A 16,149-nucleotide genomic window follows, 5' to 3' on the forward strand; every position below is an offset into this window, starting at 1 on the left:
ATTATTTATTACCAAGTAACTCCTAAACTAGCTAATCTATGTCTTAAAAGCACACTGTGCCCAGTGACACCTGCCCAGAAATGAAGTGAGATCTTAAAGGATTCAGCTTATGCCAAAATTTTTATTGACCGCTCTACCACGTTCCGGGGTAGGAGCAGACACCATTTTAGACAGCTTAAGCGGTGGTGGCGGCGGCGGCAGCAGCGCTGGTGGTGGCAGCAGCCTCCTCCTTGAGACGATCCTTCTTGAGGGGACCCATGAAGGCCAGCTTGTCGGCAGGGGTCTGGAAGCGACCGTGTCCCATCTTCGACGAGGTGTCGATGAACTTGAGCTTGATCTGCTCGAGAGCGGAGCGCTTGGTGTGCTTCAGCAGGGACTTGCGCAGGGTGATGATGCGCTTCTTGGAGCCGATGCAGCAGCCCTTGATCATGACGAAGTCGTTGTTCACCTCACCGTAGTGGGGGAAGCCACCCATGGGGGTGATGCTCTTGTCAGTCAGATCGTACTCAGTGGAGGCGTTGTTCTTGATGACCTGCAAGTTGAAATAGATTCGGGTTAGCAACACTTTCAATTGAAGGGATAAGAGGGAGATATCTGAAGACAATCTGCTCTGGCTGAGGTCTGGAGTTCAGTCCTATCATTAAGAATCATGGTTAATCAACCTTTTTTTGTTTCGATGTCGTATGTTTGGGTTTTTTATCATCAGAATCGCAGAACACAAACAGCCAAAGAGAGCGCAGAAGTTTCCAACGAGTTTCGGATAGAAATATTTACCTTGCCGTCCTTGGTGTGGATGCCAGCACCGATGCGGTAGATCTTCTTGTTGATCTCGGTACGGTGGTGGTAACCCTTCTGACCAGCACGTGCCACAGTGGTGGACACACGGGATGGATGCCAGGCACCAATACAGGCGACCTTGCGCAGACCCTTGTGGGTCTTGCGGGGCAGCTTCTTGGTGTGCCAACGCGAGGTGACACCCTTGAAACCCTTACCCTTAGTCACACCGACACAGTCGATCATCTCGTCCTGGCCGAACACGTTGCTGACCGGGATGGGCTTCTCCAGATGCTGGCGGGCCCAGTTGACCTTGTCCTCGATGGAGCCACCGTTCAGCTGGATCTCCATGACATGAGCCTTCTTTTGGCGCTGCTTGATCAGACGAATCTACAAAAAGGGCGAACAGGCGGTGGATTAGACTTCATCACTCGAAAATGTAGCTATTGATGGGGCTGTGCGTAATATGGTTTAACCGAGCGATCATAGCCTGAGCGGCTTCGCACCGTTACTGGAATATATCAAGCTCCGCCACCCGAGGGGCAGTTTTATCTGCGACGTTGCACTCCTTAACCGGACATTGAGAGCCCAGCACGAATGCTTTTTAGGCCAGGCGCACCAAAGGCGCCGAGTCCGAGGACCCAACACCAATGGCGCAACAAGGCCAAGGACATCGCATTTTAAATCATTTAATATAAGTAATTACCTGAGAGTGGGCGATCACACGGATGACCTTGCAGTAGCGCAGCATCTTACGGAAATCGTTCTCGATGCTCTTCTTGCCGAGATCATCGGTCCACTTCTTGCTGGCCTTGGTGAAGGCCTTCTTCTTGCTCTTGTACCTGGTAGATTCAATTTGAAGATGCACGTGGTCAGAAACGAACGAGAGGTGGGTGGTGCCATCCATTGGGGTGTCTCTCAACTACTCCAACTTCTTAGCTGTTTCTGTTCATGTGGGGGGCGAGATAGAACAGGAAGAGCACCTCATCGCAATCGAGGCGAGCGGAGATGGCATCTTCCATGTCGTGCTCACTCGACAAGCATTATTTCAGTCGGCAACAACCAAAAACTTGTTAGCTCACACAACATTCAGCGATTTTAAAAGCTCTCTCAGCAAGCTGATCGAAGAACTTTATGGTTTGGATTTTACGTTAAGTTAAGAGTTCAAATAAAAGCAAAAAATTAAGGTGCAGCAGTTCACATGTGGAGTATTAACTAATGAATACTATTCTTATTTACTTTAAAACCCTTAAAAACCAAGTGTTATCTACAAGGCTGATCAGAAGGAAGGCAGCAGATGGTAGAAGGCTTTTCAACAGGAATTTGCTCATTCAGATACCATCGTATCATCATCCAAACTCGAGTAGAAAACACGTGGCTTTGTTCTTGTGGCTGTGGAACTGCTGCACCCTTCCAAACAAAATGGCGGCGGTTGCATGGAAACTACTATGTTTAGTGCCGCACGTGGTCCAATAGATACATACCAGTTCTTGTAGAAGCGACGACGGCACTCCTCGGACAGATGCTGGGCCCAGACATTAACCAGGGCGCGCAGACCGAATGGAGTCTCGATGTAGCCGACAGCGCCGACCACAATCATGGGAGGAGTCTCCAAAACGGTGACAGCCTCGACGACCTCCTTCTTGTTCACCTCTGAAATAAAAGAAGTTCCATTAGAAACGATCCTGGCAGTGCACTTAAACAATAAATAGGGCATGGATTTGATCAGTCCGCCCTAGTTAATTTAATCAAGGTTATTCATTGTGTTCTAACCATAAATTTTCTAGTTTACTCATCATGGAAATACTTAATATAAAGTGGATGGGAGTGAAAGATACTTACTGGAACCAGGACGATCTGCCTCGCGCACAATGTGCGTCATGCCGGCCTTGTAGCCGATGAAGCAAGTCAGATGGACGGGCTTCTTGGCGTCATCCTTGGGGAAGGCCTTAACCTTGCCACGGTGGCGAGCTGAGCGCTTCTTGGGGTAGAAGGCCATGGAGCCATGACGGGGCGCTGAGAATTTGCGATGAGACTGTAAGAGACAATTTTATTGGTTAGTGCACATGGACGGACACATTGAGGTTAAGTTGAAGCCATGACTAAAAACGCGTCAAATTTACGCGAAAAAATATTGAAACTTGAGGAGTATGTTAAATAATCCAATAGAATAAAAATAAAAGTCAGAATTCGACTGATTTTCAGTACATTTTGCCAGTTAATAACGCCACGTGATTTTTAATTTTGGATTAAAGCAGACGCGTTGCTTTACTTTCTTAGTCGAGCGATGGATTAAATGAGAGTCGCGATTGATTATTTAGTCTGCTATATTTTAAAAAAGAAACTTCAACTCGATAGTAACTATTATTTCTTTTATCCGGAAGAGAAAACTTACCATGACGTCTGTTCACTTCAGACGATGAAACAAAAAGAACGGAAGCGTATGCCACTGGAGGTAACTTGGCTGCGGTAGAGAGCTGTCAAAACCAGGGCTCCCATTTAAAGCTAAATTAAGCTGTTTTATAGCTATTAGCTAGAATTTCATTTTTTGTTTTAAATTTATTTTTAAGTGTTATCGGAAACATCAAAATATTATTTTTATAAGAAGTGCTAATAAATGCTTGCCTTTCATATATTCGAAGATCAGAGAATAACTGAGTAACATTTTCGGCAGATATATTTGTTCCGAACATATGTTAATTACAATAAAAAAAATAAATATTGTTTATTCTCATTCAACTTGAATAATAGGCTATGCATTTGTTTTTTTTTATCATTTCAGAATTTTTTGTACTCTATCCAGCTGTTATTATTTTAAACTTTATTTAATACATTTCCTGCTTTTCTGATTAATCGAATACATAATCGATAAAGGGCTGTGCGCTCAGGCGGGTTGTCGATAGATTTTTGAATGTTTCTTATAGCTTGGCAACTCTGAACAATATTTTTATACCTGATTAAAAAAAGAAATGTTTGTTTATCTTGTTCGGCAATCAGAATTTACCTTTATCATAGTAAACAAAATTGTTTGAGACATATTACTTCTTTATGCTTTGTAAATTTTCCAAACATTTGATACGCACCCCCGCTACGGCCACACTACTCCATCGTTTTGGCGCATTTTGTGCTTGTGTTTGTGGTACAATCGCAAAAATCTTGAAATTCGCAATGTCTACTCTGGAGCTGTGCGAAAAATTCTTTGGCACCCGCGATGTTTACAAATTGATGAGCCTGGAGAAGGCCGCCAGCGAGAAAGAGGTTAAGAAGGCGTACCACAAGCTGTCGCTTCTTGTTCATCCCGATCGGGTGCCCGAGGAACAAAAGGCGGAAGCGACCGAGAAGTTCAAGGTTCTCTCAAAATTGTACCAAGTGCTGACTGATACACAGAAGCGGGCTCTCTACGACGAGCAGGGCATTATCGACGACGACGACGATGGAGATTCTAAGCTCTCCTCCTGGCTGGAGTTGTGGAGCAAGATATTTAAGCCCATTACCGAGGAGGAAATCAACACCTACGAGAAGGAGTACATTGGCTCCGAGCTAGAATGCACCGACATCAAGAAGGCCTATCTGGGAGGCAAGGGCTGCATCAACTACCTCATGAACCATGTGCCGTTCATGAAGGTGGAGGATGAGCCGCGAATTCAAAAGATTGTCGAAGGCTGGATTGCTGCCGGCGAGGTGCCAGAATACAAAATCTTTACCGAGGAGCCGGCCGCCAAGCGCAAGAAGCGCCATCAGAAGTATGCCCGTGAGTCCAAGGAGGCCAAGGTCATCAAGGAACGCATTGACCGGAAGCAGAAGGAAAAGGACGAGCAGGACATGGAAGCTAACGGTGGGGATCTGCAACAGATGATCCTGGCGCGTCGCAATCAGCGCGAGTCCAATTTCAGCTCCATGATGGATCGCCTCATGGAGAAGTACGGCGGAGAGGACGACGATGATATAGTGGACTTCAGCGCCTTTGAGAAGAAGTCTAAAAAGAAGTCGGCCAAGAAACCCGCCCAGCAGTCACCGGCAAAAAAGTTACGCGGGATCAAGAATGGCCGGGTAAAAAAGTGAAGAACTAGCCACCGATCAACTCAATTAAAATAGTGCTGTCGTTTTTTCCTACTTTAGTATTAGTCGTAGCCGCCCATATGTATTTATCCATTTACGTATCCGTGTTGTATAAGTCATACTCTCTTTACAAAATAGAAAAAAGTGGTCAACCAAAAATTCATTATGTTTTCTGACATTCTACTTCTAGATTATACACAGAACGAAAAATTGTATATTTTTGTTTCTTAATCAAACAGAAACTAAATAGACTTATGGGAAACATTTCAAATAATAGTGCTTATGTACTATTGGATTTGATTTTTAAATTAAGCATTTAAAATATCTAAACAAAAAGTATTTATATTCCTATTTAGATTTTTAAATAATAAAACTGATACGATACGCTATGATTTATATATTTTGGTTGATTTTTCTTTTCACGACTGATGAATACTAAAAATAAGCAAGATTAAGTATAAAAGTAAAAAATCTATTGGAAATTAAAACTTAATTCGCTTAATTTTCGTTACTAACTTGGAGTTATTGTGACGTCACTGTAGAGTTGCCACCATGACAGAAATATTCCTCAAACATACGGCCACACGGATTTGCGCTAAATATAAACATTTATTGAAACATCTCATTTATTTTTATTAAAAATGAAATGCGTGGTGCCCAATTGCAGAAATGCTTTTGTAGGTAGGGCCAAGCGGGACCCAGAACAGCATCAGCAGCCTATTGGTTTCTTCAGTTTCCCCAAGTGCCCGGAAACATTCAAACTTTGGCTTGCCTTCTGCGGTTACGAAAATGCACCCAAAATTAAGAATCCCTACATTTGTATCGAGCATTTCAAGCAGGAGGACATAGAGGGATCTCTCAAGTTCGAAATGGGTGAGTACAGCTTATATTTCGTTATATTTTTATGTAAATTTAAATATTTATCCGTAGGACTTGCTAAAAAACGAACTTTACGGCCTGGTGCAGTGCCTTGCATCAAAAAAGGTGACAAGAGTGCCTCTGAAGAAGCACGCCTAGAGGGAATACAACGCCGCGAGAACAAGCGCCTGGTGGACGAACTCCTGGCGGAGGACGAGGCGAAGGGCTATACACCCGGCAAGGTGGAGCCAACGCCCAACTACGTAAGATACACCACAGGAATCGCTTCTGCTCCCGACTTTGTTACGCCACCGCAAGATGACGATGACCTGTTCGAGGATGCCTTTCCGGAGTACGATCCCCTGACGTACCAGGAAAAGATTAGGTGCCGCATCTGCTACCAGGATTTGATGAAAGACTCCTCAGCAAAAGATCTCTTCGATGAGGACAACAGCATCCTGCTTTTTCACATAGAAGTCATCAGCGGTGTCTGGGTGGGTTCTTACCTCTACTGCCTTCCATATGAAAACTTCCTAACTATATATTTTCTCAGATTAGCCAAATCGAAGGAGAACCTCACATTATTTGCCAAACATGTCAGTCGTCACTCCACGAGGCCATTGAATTCCGAGAAATGTGCGTAAACACGGAACTGAGGATAACTCAAGCACTACCCGAAATCGAAGTTACGGCAATCGAGTCTGAGGATGAAGAATCACTACCACTAGAGTCTGACTTTATCCCAGGCGTGGAAGATCAAGCTAATGATCAGGAGGAGCCTCATAAACCCGAAGTCACAACCGATATTCAGCCAAAAGAAGAGCCCAAAGAAGAAGTTACAGACGTTGCTTCACAAGATCCGCTTAGTGTAACTCCCGGAGCCAGGATTTTCAAGGATCTGATCGACCAATACACTGGGCTGGAGAAAACGAGAAACAGAACAAAAACTGGAGATTCCTCGGAAAGAAAACCAAAACCTCCGGCCAAACCTCGAAAAATGCAAGTCCGTCAACAGATAACAAGAAGAAGGGCCAATCCAAAGACCAAGGAGGAGAGAAATCTGATACGTCGCGCCCAACTTCGCGCCAAGCCGCCTAATTTTGTGTGTGATCAGTGCGGCCAGGCCTTCCGCATGTCGCACAACCTGCGGATCCATCAACTGCGCCACACCCGCACCAAGAACTATCAGTGCCCCGAGTGTCCGATGGCATTCTATGATGCCTACATGCGCAATATGCATGTCCGGGTCCGCCATCGAGGAGAAACTCCATATTCGTGCCGTCACTGCACAGAAACCTTCGCCTATGCGGGAGCTCGCCAAAAACACGAGAGGTTGGTCCTAAATCCGCTTGCTTCTGTAAATTTAATTGTATAAATTAAATATTTACATTCAGCGAAGTCCACGGAGCTCCGCCCCGGACAATTGTGCAGCGCATTAACCCGATGCCCATGCCACGCAACGATGGGAGGCACTTCTGTAAGCTGTGTCACAAAAGCTACGCCTCACAATACGCCCTGCGTTGGCACTCAAAAACGCACACGGATGGCCAAATTTACAAATGCGGGCAGTGCGACAAGAGTTACAATGATCCTGCTAAGCTGAAACGCCATGAGATGTCTCACGAGAAGAGGCCTCTGCAATGCGATGTCTGCCTCAAGGGATTCTACCAGCGAACGCGGCTAAAGGAGCACGAACTTATTCACACCGGCGAGCGACCATACTGGTAGGCTACATTAGCCTAGAAATATGAAAACGATTTAATTGTCCTATTGCCTTTTTTCAGGTGTGAGATCTGCAATGTAAACTTCCGGTACAAGTACAACATGAAGACCCACGCCAACACCAAAATGCACAAGGACAATCTGCATAAAAAGAGGTCTATTAATGAATTCGTCGTTGAATAAAAATGTGGTTGACTATTCTTTATCTCATTTGTTTTATGTATTTGTATCCGAGGATTGAATTGATTTTGATTTTCGCATTTTTCGCCTTTCATTTTCAACGTGACTGGAGGAGTTGATGTGCTGGGTGAAGTTTCCGGCGCGCAAAAACCACAGATCGCATACTTCGCAACTAATATATGGAAAGTAAATTAATTAAGAAAACAACATTAAGACTGTTGGACACTTACTGGAAAGTACGCTCGCCCTTTTTGATGATTTCCCACTTGGATTGCGGCGCTCGACCCTTTTTGCAGGCCTCTCTGAGGAAGTGGTAGGGATGAGTGATAAAAAATAAATACTCAGAATATGGAACCCACCTTTCATGCCTCACCCTTGAACTGTTTGTGCTGTACTCCAAGCCACAGAAGGTGCAGGCGTAAGGACCCTCCGTGTGCTTAAGTTGATGGCGACGCAGCAGGTGCAAGGTGTAGCACTTCTGGTGACATTGCTCGCACTCGAAGGGTTTGGTGCCCGTGTGACGCAGCAGGTGAACGTTGAGGTTGCTGGTATCCTTAAATTGTCGACCGCAGTGTTCGCAGATGCAGGGCTTCGCTGTGGTGCTATTCCGGTCCACAATGCGCTTTGGTTGTTTGTCGTCAATGACTTTAACGTGAATCAGCTTTCGGCCCAGGCGCATCGTTTTTTTATTGGACTTATTCTTCACCTTCATCTTGCGCTGGTTAGTACAGATCTCGGGCTGGGATTCTCCATAGTCCTCAGGTATAGGGAAAAATCCCTCTTCAATATGCGTCTCATCAAAGGTGTCTTCTATGTTCTCAACGTTCTCTTCCGGCATGGGCTCTGGTTCCTTCTTCACCTCACTGGGTTCCATCAACTCATCGATGCCCAGAGGATCAGCAGCGGGCACCTGTTGAATAGGAGGCTGCAGCGCCACAGTTGCAGGATCCTCTGCCAAGCTAGTTTTTAGTTTCTTTTTAGAGAGATACTTCTCAATCTTTGCACATCTCCTTCGGAAGCGTTGCACTTTTCTGAGCAGATTTTGACAATCAATACACATATAGCAGGGAAAGTCAGGAGCATTTTGAAACTATAATATATGAAACGTTATTAAAAGGTACAACAAATTAATTTTAAAACTTGCCCAGCAGTTTGTTATGGTTCTGACACAGTGCAACATCTGGCGGCCCTCACTTGAAAACATCTGCAGACAGTGCTCCGGCACAACCTGTTTACCGCAAGTGCGGCAGAATTCGTCCATGGCTCAAATGTGTTAATTTGAGGTAATTATTTAAATTTTTCACGTTCTTTTTCCATATTTTATGTTATTTCCAATTGGCTGTTTTCATTTTCAACTTTCCGGCGTTCGGTCACTTTAAACCAAAAAAATACCAGATTTATAAACTATCGATAGGCAGGTGTGCAACTCTTCTTGACCTGCTGGTAACCCTGGCAGTTTCCGTCCTCCATCTTTCTGCATTGACTTTTCACGATGGTGAGTTCGTCCGCGACAGATTTTTACAAAAATAAACAATTTTTACTGTGAAAGTGGCTTCTAAAAGCAAGCAAACTACTGCTGAAATGTGTTTCACTGCTTGTGATATGAGGACATGCCGTCATTTCGGCTAGAAACCGTGAAAACCCGTGGCAAAAACACGACCATGCCTTAACCTCGAAAGCAGCAGGCTCCAAATGGAGTTTTAGGGTGTTTAGTAGCCTGTTATTAATGTAAACCGTTTGCTTAATTCTTCCTCTACAAACAGCCGCCTAAGAAGGACGCCAAGTCGTCGGCCAAGCAGCCGCAAAAAACACAAAAGAAGAAGGAGGGTTCCGGTGGCGGCAAGGCCAAGAAGAAGAAGTGGTCCAAGGGAAAAGTCAGGGACAAGCTGAACAACCAGGTGCTGTTCGACAAGGCTACCTACGAGAAGTTGTACAAGGAAGTGCCCGCCTACAAGCTCATCACCCCCTCGGTGGTGTCTGAGCGTCTCAAGATCCGTGGCTCCCTGGCTAAGCGTGCTCTGATCGAGCTGCGTGAAAAGGGTAAGTTCTCTGTGAATCCTTTCCCCAGATCCATGATTCTAATTATTTTATGGTTTGTCTTTTAGGTCTGATCAAGCAGGTCGTGCAGCATCATTCCCAGGTCATCTACACACGTGCCACCAAGGGTGATGAGGCGTAAATGTTTTACTACAAAACGCATTTTTAGTCGCATTCATTTTACAATTAAACGTTGATTGTATCGGGAGCAACTAGGACGCCGTCGTGTGTAAAATGTTGAATAAACTTGCTTTCTTATTCTAAGGGATATTTGAGTGATTTTTTATTAATTAAAAGTGCCCAAACAGAATGCTGAAATAGAACAGCTGTTTACAAAAATGTTAGGGTTTTTATGAGGATATTATCCTAAATAGAAGAAATCGAGACTTGAGACTATTTTCCAAGAAGGAATGGTCCTTTTGGGCAATTTCTATTTATGAAGGAGCAACTAATTATTCTTTTTAATAAAATTAAATGTAGACATGTTATAAAATAGGTTTAGGGTTTAAATTAACTTCTTCTGAGGAGGTTCTATACTTTGCAAGGCATAAGAAGTTTAAAAAATAGCCATCCTATCGCAAACAAGAATTTTAATATAAAAAGAATCTATATATTTAAAGAATTATTTAAAAATATTTGATTTCTTAATGAAGAAACGAATTTAAAGTCTCTTCTTCTTCTGAAAACTGCATTCACACATTTCGCATTCAACTATTTTAATTGAATTTAAAATTATTTAACATACAAATTTTCAATAAAAAAAAAGGCAACATTTTTAATTTAATCAAAAAATTATATTTCGTTTTTGTATATATATATGTTTCAACGAATTTTTGTGTTTTATTACAAATGTCATACCCAGAAAACATTTAGTTGGGCATCTACCGGCCATTTGCCATTCACAGCGAAAGTTGGCTTGAACGCAAACGCAATGTTTACGTGGTTACGTTTATTTTGATGACAACACGGCAGATTGGATTGGTTCAGTTTTCGGCTTCATCCAAAAATGAATTAACCCAAAGCAATTCAACATTACGCTACACTCCGCTGGCAACTGTGCAAACAAGACCAAGACGACCGGGTAGCGGAGCAGGAAGCGTCTGTTCTGTTTGCGTTGTGCCGTATATCCCGTCAGTCCGTGCCGCTGAGAGAGTAGGTGAGATTGCGGGCCTGGCTAGAATCGGAATTTGGAGAGGAATCAGCTGGAGCGAGGGAGTTAAACCCCCGCGATTATACCACGTATGCAAACAAATTGCTTGTTATCTTAGTGCGTACGCTTACGTATTGTCTGTCCATTCAGGTGCAAGATGATCCCCCTATCGCACAAGGACAGGAGCAGCTTCGGCTACCGGGTGAGAGAAAAGCTCAACAGCTGGAAACGACTCATTTTTTCGGACCGAAACTCGCGCAACCTGTTCCTATTCCTGCTGCTTAACCTGAGTTTTGCCTTCGTGGAGCTCTTCTATGGAATCTGGACGAACAGCCTGGGTATGCTCTTCACCACTATTACAGTTTATCTTATCCGGAGTTTACAACCCCCTTGAACGTTAATCGGCAGGTCTGATCTCGGACTCGTTTCACATGTTCTTCGACTGCACCGGCCTCTTGGCGGGCTTAGCTGCCTCGGTAATTACCAAGTGGAAGGCCAACGACAAGTACTCCTACGGCTACGTTCGTGCCGAGGTGTTGGCCGGTTTTGTCAATAGCTTGTTCCTGCTATTCATCGCCTTCTTCATACTATCGGAGGGCGTGGAACGACTCATTGAGCCGCCGGAGGTTAAGCACGAGAGGCTATTTGTAGTCTCCGTGCTAGGATTGTTGGTGAATCTGGTAGGAATCTACGCCTTCAACCACGGCGGACACGGGCACTCGCACGGCGGCGGCGGTCATGGGCACTCGCATGGCGGAGGATCAACAGGACATGGCCATAGTCACGGGCACTCGCATAACCACAACGATATCAGCAACCATGACCACCAGGCCATCACTTTGGATAATGGTAGTGTATATTAATATGGGCATAGCTATTCTGATTCTGATTAGATTTAGAGTATTTTTATTAGTGTTTTAAGAACGTATGTCCTGTTGAGGTGAATAATAATTTATCAACTTTTTTCAGGACATGGGCACTCCCACGATCACGGCAGTCATGGACACTCCCACGACATGTCGGGCACCAACTCTCAGATTATGCGCGGCGTCTTCCTGCACATCCTGGCCGATACTCTGGGATCAGTGGGCGTTATTATCTCAGCCGTCCTGATGCAGATGTTCGGCTGGATGATAGCGGATCCCATATGCTCAATCTTTATCGCACTCCTGATAGCACTAAGTGTGCTGGGCCTAATCAAAGAGTCGATTATGATTCTGATGCAGCGGCAGCCAACGGGCCTGGATCGTTCGCTGCCTCAGTGCTATCAGAAGGTGACCGGTCTGGCGGGAGTGTACGCCGTACAGGAGCCACACTTCTGGACGCTGTGCTCCGACGTTTATGTGGGAGCTTTAAAGTTAGAGGTTTCGAAAAACGTCGATCCCAAGTACGTTGTCACGCACACGAGAATGATATTCGAGGCTGTTGGCGTGAAACAGATCTACATTCAGTTGGATTATGTGTAATGCGGATATGGAATAGTCTCTGGTGTCCTTGTAAAATCATGTGTATATTTATCAGTGTGTGACTACACGGGCCGAAGTCGATGTTGTCAAGTTTATTTTGAAATTTTAGTTCCCTAGGACGGCACACAAAATACACACGTTCATCACTTTTTAAAAATGAGAAAAAAACATACCCCTCCAAGAGCTAAGCAAAACAAAAAGTGTAATCTTCTGATCTAGTAATTTTTGCGAATTTTGTTAATTATATTATTTTGTATCTGTTGAAATGCCATCTCGGCATTCATTCCATTCTTTACAAACTGAAGGCGCGAGATATGTATGTAGTTCCATTAGTGTAATTGTAAGCTAAGCGAAAGAAAAAAATTGTGCAAGAGTAAATATATATTTAGAGTTCTTTTTTAAATTCAGTATGAACAAACTCCGGAAAATGCATACCTACAAATAGCATCTAATCTGACTGACATTTCCACGGACATTCCGCTACGCGGTGGAAGTACGTTGAACGGACCGTTTTGCCAAAGTTTGAAGCATCAAAATAATGAACGAAATAAAATTTAATTTTGTTATTAGCATTTTTATACGTAAACCGAACAAACAAGCGATTTTTAATACGGTTGGGCTTGGAATTATTTGAAACTACAATATATATTCTGCTAAAATTTGAATATAATGTTTAAATCAACCAAAATATGCAATTATATTCTCACAAACTCCATGCTAAAAATATTTTTTGATTGAAACATTTTATTTTTAGGCATTCAGTGACACAAATAAACAGATTTTTAGGATTTCCGTAATCTGTTTCATTGAACAGAATTTTCTTTTTATGAAACAAAAATAGTTTACTTTTGTCCCAGGTTTCTCTTGTTTATAAATATTATTATAGAACTTGAAATTTTAAATAATATTGATATAAAAATTCAACACATTCTATAGATAAATTTTCTCATAAATGTTCTATGAAAATATTTTATATTTCATCGTTGATTTTTACTCTAAAATTAAAAAAAAAAATTATTTTATAAAATACTTTTCTCATTTTGTTTCGCACATTTGCGAGTACCCACTGTGGCCGCCCCTCACGCGACGGCGGCAACAGGTCCACACGTTTCCCCGAAACGATAATGACGCCTGTGTTGGTGCGCCCCTCCCCTGCAGAAAGTTAAAACCAAGGTTGATCGAAGTATGTAGATTATAGTATAGAATCGCACCTTATGGCGAGAACAGCGCATTTTGAGGCAATGATAAGCGCCAAGATTGAGGTTAGGTCGGATGCAACGTGCAAAATTGGGCCACTGCAGGCCGTGCTGCGTCGATAAAATAGTATTCCCGTCCTGGAATAGTATTGCGCATGACCCCCATCAACACAGAGACGTATGTATGTATGCGTGTAAATTTGTACGCCACTGTCAAAGGTCAATAACTCCGCTATTGCCAAAAAAAATAAAGCGAAAAAGTCGGGAGTGACTCAGACAGCAATGTCTCATGAGCAGCCCTCTCGCTTACACTCGCATGCCCTTACGGCAGCTGCAATGTAACGGCGTCTACCTGCGCCCAAAACTGTAAATAAAAGAAGTACAGGCATGCGGATTTACAGTTGTATAGTATATGGTTTCCGTTTAATTCAGTACTAGTTTCCATTTTAGGTATTTTCTTAGTATTCGTTTGAAACAAAGATGAAAATGCGTACAATATTGCGTTGTTGCTATCAAAATATTATTTTAATTACAATATTCGGCATATTAACTTAGCCATTGTATTCATCTCTTTCGCCACAACCACAAAATTGCGTGCTACATGATCTGCAGTTAAACAATAAACATTGAATCAAATTTTTAAGACTTCTCTTTAACCAAAAATCAATTAAAATCGATGGACAGGGGGGATCTTTGTCAGCTTTGTTTAAACATAAATTTAAGACTCTCAAAATTTTAACTAAGTATCTGATAAATATTTAGAAGGTATGCATGAGTATGTTGGCCTGTTGGGTGATGAACGAATCCTCCCGCCCGTTGGGAGAAGTCGGAAAGGCACGCCCAAACACACACAAGGCTACCGGCTGGTGATCCATCTAGCACTTCTCCTCGTCAAGGCCGTGCTTGAAGAACATAAGCACAGGCACGCTTTCGTTGTTGATCTCGCGGTACTCCACAAGAGCCACCATGCCGTCGCAGTCCATGGACTCGCCAGTGAAGAACTGCAGCTCCTTAAAACGCCCAAGGATGTCCTTCATGGCCTTGTTCATGTTGGTCTTGAATACATCGACCTGGTCGGGGGAATTCTCCTCCAGTTTGGCCAGAACCTTCTTCATGTAGTCCTTCAGGTAGAGGGTGTAGGACTTTTTGTCGCCGAACGCGAAGCACTCCTGCAGACGGTGGTTCAAAACCACATCAACGCCGGTCTCAGAGGTAATATCTGTGCCCTCGTCGACCTCCTCGGCGGAGGCGTTGGCGCCCTCCAGTTTGATGTCGTCGCCCGTGCGAGTGATGAGCTTGCCTTGCACCTCGTAGATCACGTCGTCCACCAGCTTCATCTTGTAGGTGTCGGCAAACATCTCGTCACCGGTAATGATATCCTTGTAGATCTTCATGATTCTATCGTTGTTTCTGTTTGAAAATGGCGACAGGCGTCTATAACACTTGCGAATCTACACCGGGACGGGCCGAAAACGACTTGCCACGCGCTCAATCGACAGGAAAAAGGTTGACAGATGGCGGCACATACAGTTGGGATAAATCCCACTCTGGTATTTTTGCTCAGAATGCCAATGGTCTCTTTAAAACAGCAATGTTGCCAGAGTTTTAGTCAAAAATTAGCAAAATTGAATTTCTATTCAGTTATAAAAAGCATTTAGAAAATCTATAAATATGACTGATTGCTGAATGATTACTTACTTGATTCCATAAACATTATAATGAGTTGGTTTTATTCCATCTAAACCATTCGTTTGGTTAGCATATATAATTATTGCATTTTATATCACAAAACCTATATTTAAAGCAAAATATTTTTGTTGCAGCCAGAATAAAAAAATGGTTTCTTGTGAGAATAACAATTTTTTTTTTTATTTATTTTGACTAATTTTAACATTGGTATTTTAACCCAGTGATACTGTTGGTATTTTCTAGTCTCAGAGTTTTAGCATAGCTTGGTATTTTTTGGTCTCTCAGTATACGGTCCCATTATCCCAAATTCCAGGTGAAAAACAAGGAAATGTACGTAATTTATGCAATTACAAAACCACAAAACTGAATATCAACCAATTCCGATAGGTATGCACTATCCAGCTCGCTGATCCGCTCCCCGGCGCTGCGGCAGGGCCTCCAAATGGCCGCTGCCAGCCGCCAGGTTTCGCTGAAGGTGGTCTCTGTGGGATCGACCCAGAAGGAGGAGACGTTCTTTGAAAAGAACGAACGCCTGGGAAGGAAGCTGTCGCCGCACCTGACCATCTACTCGCCCCAGCTTACCTCCATGCTGTCGATTATGCACCGCGGAACGGGCTTGGCCCTGGGCGCTGGTGTTTGGGCTTTGGGTGTGGGCGCCCTGATCTCGTCGCACGACATTAACCACTACGCGACCATGGTGGAGGGCTTGCAGCTTAGCGGCGCCACACTGACTGCCCTCAAGTTCATCATCGCTTACCCGGTTGGCTACCACACAGCCAACGGCATCCGCCATTTGCTGTGGGACACCGGTCGCTTCCTTAAGATCAAGGAGGTGTACTCCACTGGTTATGCAATGGTAGCCACCTCATTCATTCTGACCGCTATCTTGGCCCTGCTCTAGGCTTTTTTGACTAGTCGACCTATTTAAAGTGTACTACGAAGATGGTGTGAAAATTGTTATATGCAAATATATGTAAAGTAAATATTTATAATATTTTGTTGTTACGCAACCACTTGA

The 16,149-nt window shown here is 43.6% G+C and overlaps 8 protein-coding genes and 2 non-coding genes across 12 annotated transcripts; 5 read left to right on the forward strand and 5 right to left on the reverse strand.

The window, feature by feature from the left end:
* Positions 1–101: 101 nt before the first annotated feature.
* LOC6499534 (60S ribosomal protein L3) lies at positions 102–3,285 on the reverse strand. Of its 2 annotated transcripts, XM_001954386.4 has the most exons (6): positions 3,170–3,283; positions 2,617–2,809; positions 2,259–2,427; positions 1,481–1,616; positions 775–1,164; positions 102–532 (listed from the first exon to the last, which is right to left on the reverse strand). In XM_001954386.4, the coding sequence occupies exons 1-6, from the start codon at positions 3,170–3,172 to the stop codon at positions 176–178; spliced, it is 1,248 nt and encodes a 415-aa protein (XP_001954422.1). In that variant the 5' UTR covers positions 3,173–3,283; the 3' UTR covers positions 102–175. The 2 variants fall into 2 exon arrangements, with proteins under 2 accessions (XP_001954422.1, XP_014766125.1); XM_014910639.3 differs by lacking the exons at positions 102–532; positions 775–1,164 and having other exon boundaries at positions 1,569–1,904; positions 3,170–3,285.
* On the reverse strand, positions 2,050–2,130 carry LOC6508246. Its single transcript, XR_045934.2, has one exon. It is a non-coding gene; the product is annotated as a small nucleolar RNA U83 (small nucleolar RNA).
* Positions 2,496–2,573, reverse strand: LOC6508247. Its single transcript, XR_045935.2, has one exon. It is a non-coding gene; the product is annotated as a small nucleolar RNA U43 (small nucleolar RNA).
* A 415-nt stretch (positions 3,286–3,700) lies between the features above and the next one.
* Positions 3,701–4,992, forward strand: LOC6501032 (J domain-containing protein CG6693). The gene has a single exon (XM_001954387.4). It carries the CDS (start codon positions 3,823–3,825, stop codon positions 4,834–4,836), a length of 1,014 nt encoding a protein of 337 aa, XP_001954423.2. The 5' UTR covers positions 3,701–3,822; the 3' UTR covers positions 4,837–4,992.
* Positions 4,993–5,224: 232 nt separating this feature from the next.
* Positions 5,225–7,618, forward strand: LOC6501033 (zinc finger protein 184). 2 transcript variants are annotated; one of them, XM_001954388.4, is made up of 5 exons: positions 5,225–5,706; positions 5,764–6,185; positions 6,245–7,023; positions 7,086–7,415; positions 7,476–7,618. In XM_001954388.4, exons 1-5 carry the CDS (start codon positions 5,475–5,477, stop codon positions 7,594–7,596), a joined length of 1,884 nt encoding a protein of 627 aa, XP_001954424.1. In that variant the 5' UTR covers positions 5,225–5,474; the 3' UTR covers positions 7,597–7,618. The 2 variants fall into 2 exon arrangements, with proteins under 2 accessions (XP_001954424.1, XP_014766868.1); XM_014911382.2 differs by lacking the exon at positions 5,225–5,706 and having other exon boundaries at positions 6,047–6,185; positions 6,250–7,023.
* Positions 7,554–8,968, reverse strand: LOC6499533 (zinc finger protein 260). Its single transcript, XM_001954389.4, has 4 exons — positions 8,738–8,968; positions 7,953–8,683; positions 7,824–7,895; positions 7,554–7,765 (listed from the first exon to the last, which is right to left on the reverse strand). Exons 1-4 carry the CDS (start codon positions 8,852–8,854, stop codon positions 7,630–7,632), a joined length of 1,056 nt encoding a protein of 351 aa, XP_001954425.2. The 5' UTR covers positions 8,855–8,968; the 3' UTR covers positions 7,554–7,629.
* Positions 8,969–8,978: 10 nt separating this feature from the next.
* Positions 8,979–9,898, forward strand: LOC6501034 (40S ribosomal protein S25). Its single transcript, XM_001954390.4, has 3 exons — positions 8,979–9,088; positions 9,357–9,633; positions 9,699–9,898. Exons 1-3 carry the CDS (start codon positions 9,086–9,088, stop codon positions 9,770–9,772), a joined length of 354 nt encoding a protein of 117 aa, XP_001954426.1. The 5' UTR covers positions 8,979–9,085; the 3' UTR covers positions 9,773–9,898.
* Positions 9,899–10,539: 641 nt separating this feature from the next.
* On the forward strand, positions 10,540–12,837 carry LOC6501035 (zinc transporter 7). The gene is made up of 4 exons (XM_001954391.4): positions 10,540–10,869; positions 10,931–11,118; positions 11,189–11,629; positions 11,750–12,837. Exons 2-4 carry the CDS (start codon positions 10,938–10,940, stop codon positions 12,244–12,246), a joined length of 1,119 nt encoding a protein of 372 aa, XP_001954427.1. The 5' UTR covers positions 10,540–10,869; positions 10,931–10,937; the 3' UTR covers positions 12,247–12,837.
* Positions 12,838–13,836: 999 nt separating this feature from the next.
* On the reverse strand, positions 13,837–15,083 carry LOC6499532 (translationally-controlled tumor protein homolog). Its single transcript, XM_001954392.4, has one exon. It carries the CDS (start codon positions 14,834–14,836, stop codon positions 14,318–14,320), a length of 519 nt encoding a protein of 172 aa, XP_001954428.1. The 5' UTR covers positions 14,837–15,083; the 3' UTR covers positions 13,837–14,317.
* A 237-nt stretch (positions 15,084–15,320) lies between these two features.
* LOC6501036 (succinate dehydrogenase cytochrome b560 subunit, mitochondrial) lies at positions 15,321–16,120 on the forward strand. The gene is made up of 2 exons (XM_001954393.4): positions 15,321–15,461; positions 15,519–16,120. Coding segments are annotated over exons 1-2 (516 nt in total). The 5' UTR covers positions 15,321–15,459; the 3' UTR covers positions 16,033–16,120.
* The last annotated feature ends 29 nt before the right edge of the window (positions 16,121–16,149 follow it).

Source organism: Drosophila ananassae, chromosome 2L (assembly GCF_017639315.1).
Source record: "Drosophila ananassae strain 14024-0371.13 chromosome 2L, ASM1763931v2, whole genome shotgun sequence".
Lineage (NCBI taxonomy): Eukaryota > Metazoa > Arthropoda > Insecta > Diptera > Drosophilidae > Drosophila > Drosophila ananassae.

Excerpts from the sequence above, each read along its gene's own strand:
- LOC6499534 (XM_001954386.4), bottom strand. Across the intron at positions 1,165-1,480 it reads GTGTGATCGCCCACTCTCAG|ATTCGTCTGATCAAGCAGCG; the intron begins GTAATTACTTAT and ends CCCTTTTTGTAG. Across the intron at positions 533-774 it reads TCCACACCAAGGACGGCAAG|GTCATCAAGAACAACGCCTC; the intron begins GTAAATATTTCT and ends TTCAACTTGCAG.
- LOC6501032 (XM_001954387.4), top strand. The coding sequence starts at position 3,823 with ATGCTTTGTAAATTTTCCAAACATTTGATACGCACCCCCGCTACGGCC.
- LOC6501033 (XM_001954388.4), top strand. The coding sequence starts at position 5,475 with ATGAAATGCGTGGTGCCCAATTGCAGAAATGCTTTTGTAGGTAGGGCC. Across the intron at positions 5,707-5,763 it reads ATCTCTCAAGTTCGAAATGG|GACTTGCTAAAAAACGAACT; the intron begins GTGAGTACAGCT and ends ATTTATCCGTAG. Across the intron at positions 6,186-6,244 it reads AAGTCATCAGCGGTGTCTGG|ATTAGCCAAATCGAAGGAGA; the intron begins GTGGGTTCTTAC and ends ATATTTTCTCAG.
- LOC6499533 (XM_001954389.4), bottom strand. The coding sequence starts at position 8,854 with ATGGACGAATTCTGCCGCACTTGCGGTAAACAGGTTGTGCCGGAGCAC. Across the intron at positions 7,896-7,952 it reads TCAAGGGTGAGGCATGAAAG|AGAGGCCTGCAAAAAGGGTC; the intron begins GTGGGTTCCATA and ends CCACTTCCTCAG. Across the intron at positions 7,766-7,823 it reads AAGGGCGAGCGTACTTTCCA|TTGCGAAGTATGCGATCTGT; the intron begins GTAAGTGTCCAA and ends TCCATATATTAG.
- LOC6501034 (XM_001954390.4), top strand. Across the intron at positions 9,634-9,698 it reads GATCGAGCTGCGTGAAAAGG|GTCTGATCAAGCAGGTCGTG; the intron begins GTAAGTTCTCTG and ends TTTGTCTTTTAG.
- LOC6501035 (XM_001954391.4), top strand. The coding sequence starts at position 10,938 with ATGATCCCCCTATCGCACAAGGACAGGAGCAGCTTCGGCTACCGGGTG. Across the intron at positions 11,119-11,188 it reads AATCTGGACGAACAGCCTGG|GTCTGATCTCGGACTCGTTT; the intron begins GTATGCTCTTCA and ends GTTAATCGGCAG. Across the intron at positions 11,630-11,749 it reads GGCCATCACTTTGGATAATG|GACATGGGCACTCCCACGAT; the intron begins GTAGTGTATATT and ends AACTTTTTTCAG.
- LOC6499532 (XM_001954392.4), bottom strand. The coding sequence starts at position 14,836 with ATGAAGATCTACAAGGATATCATTACCGGTGACGAGATGTTTGCCGAC.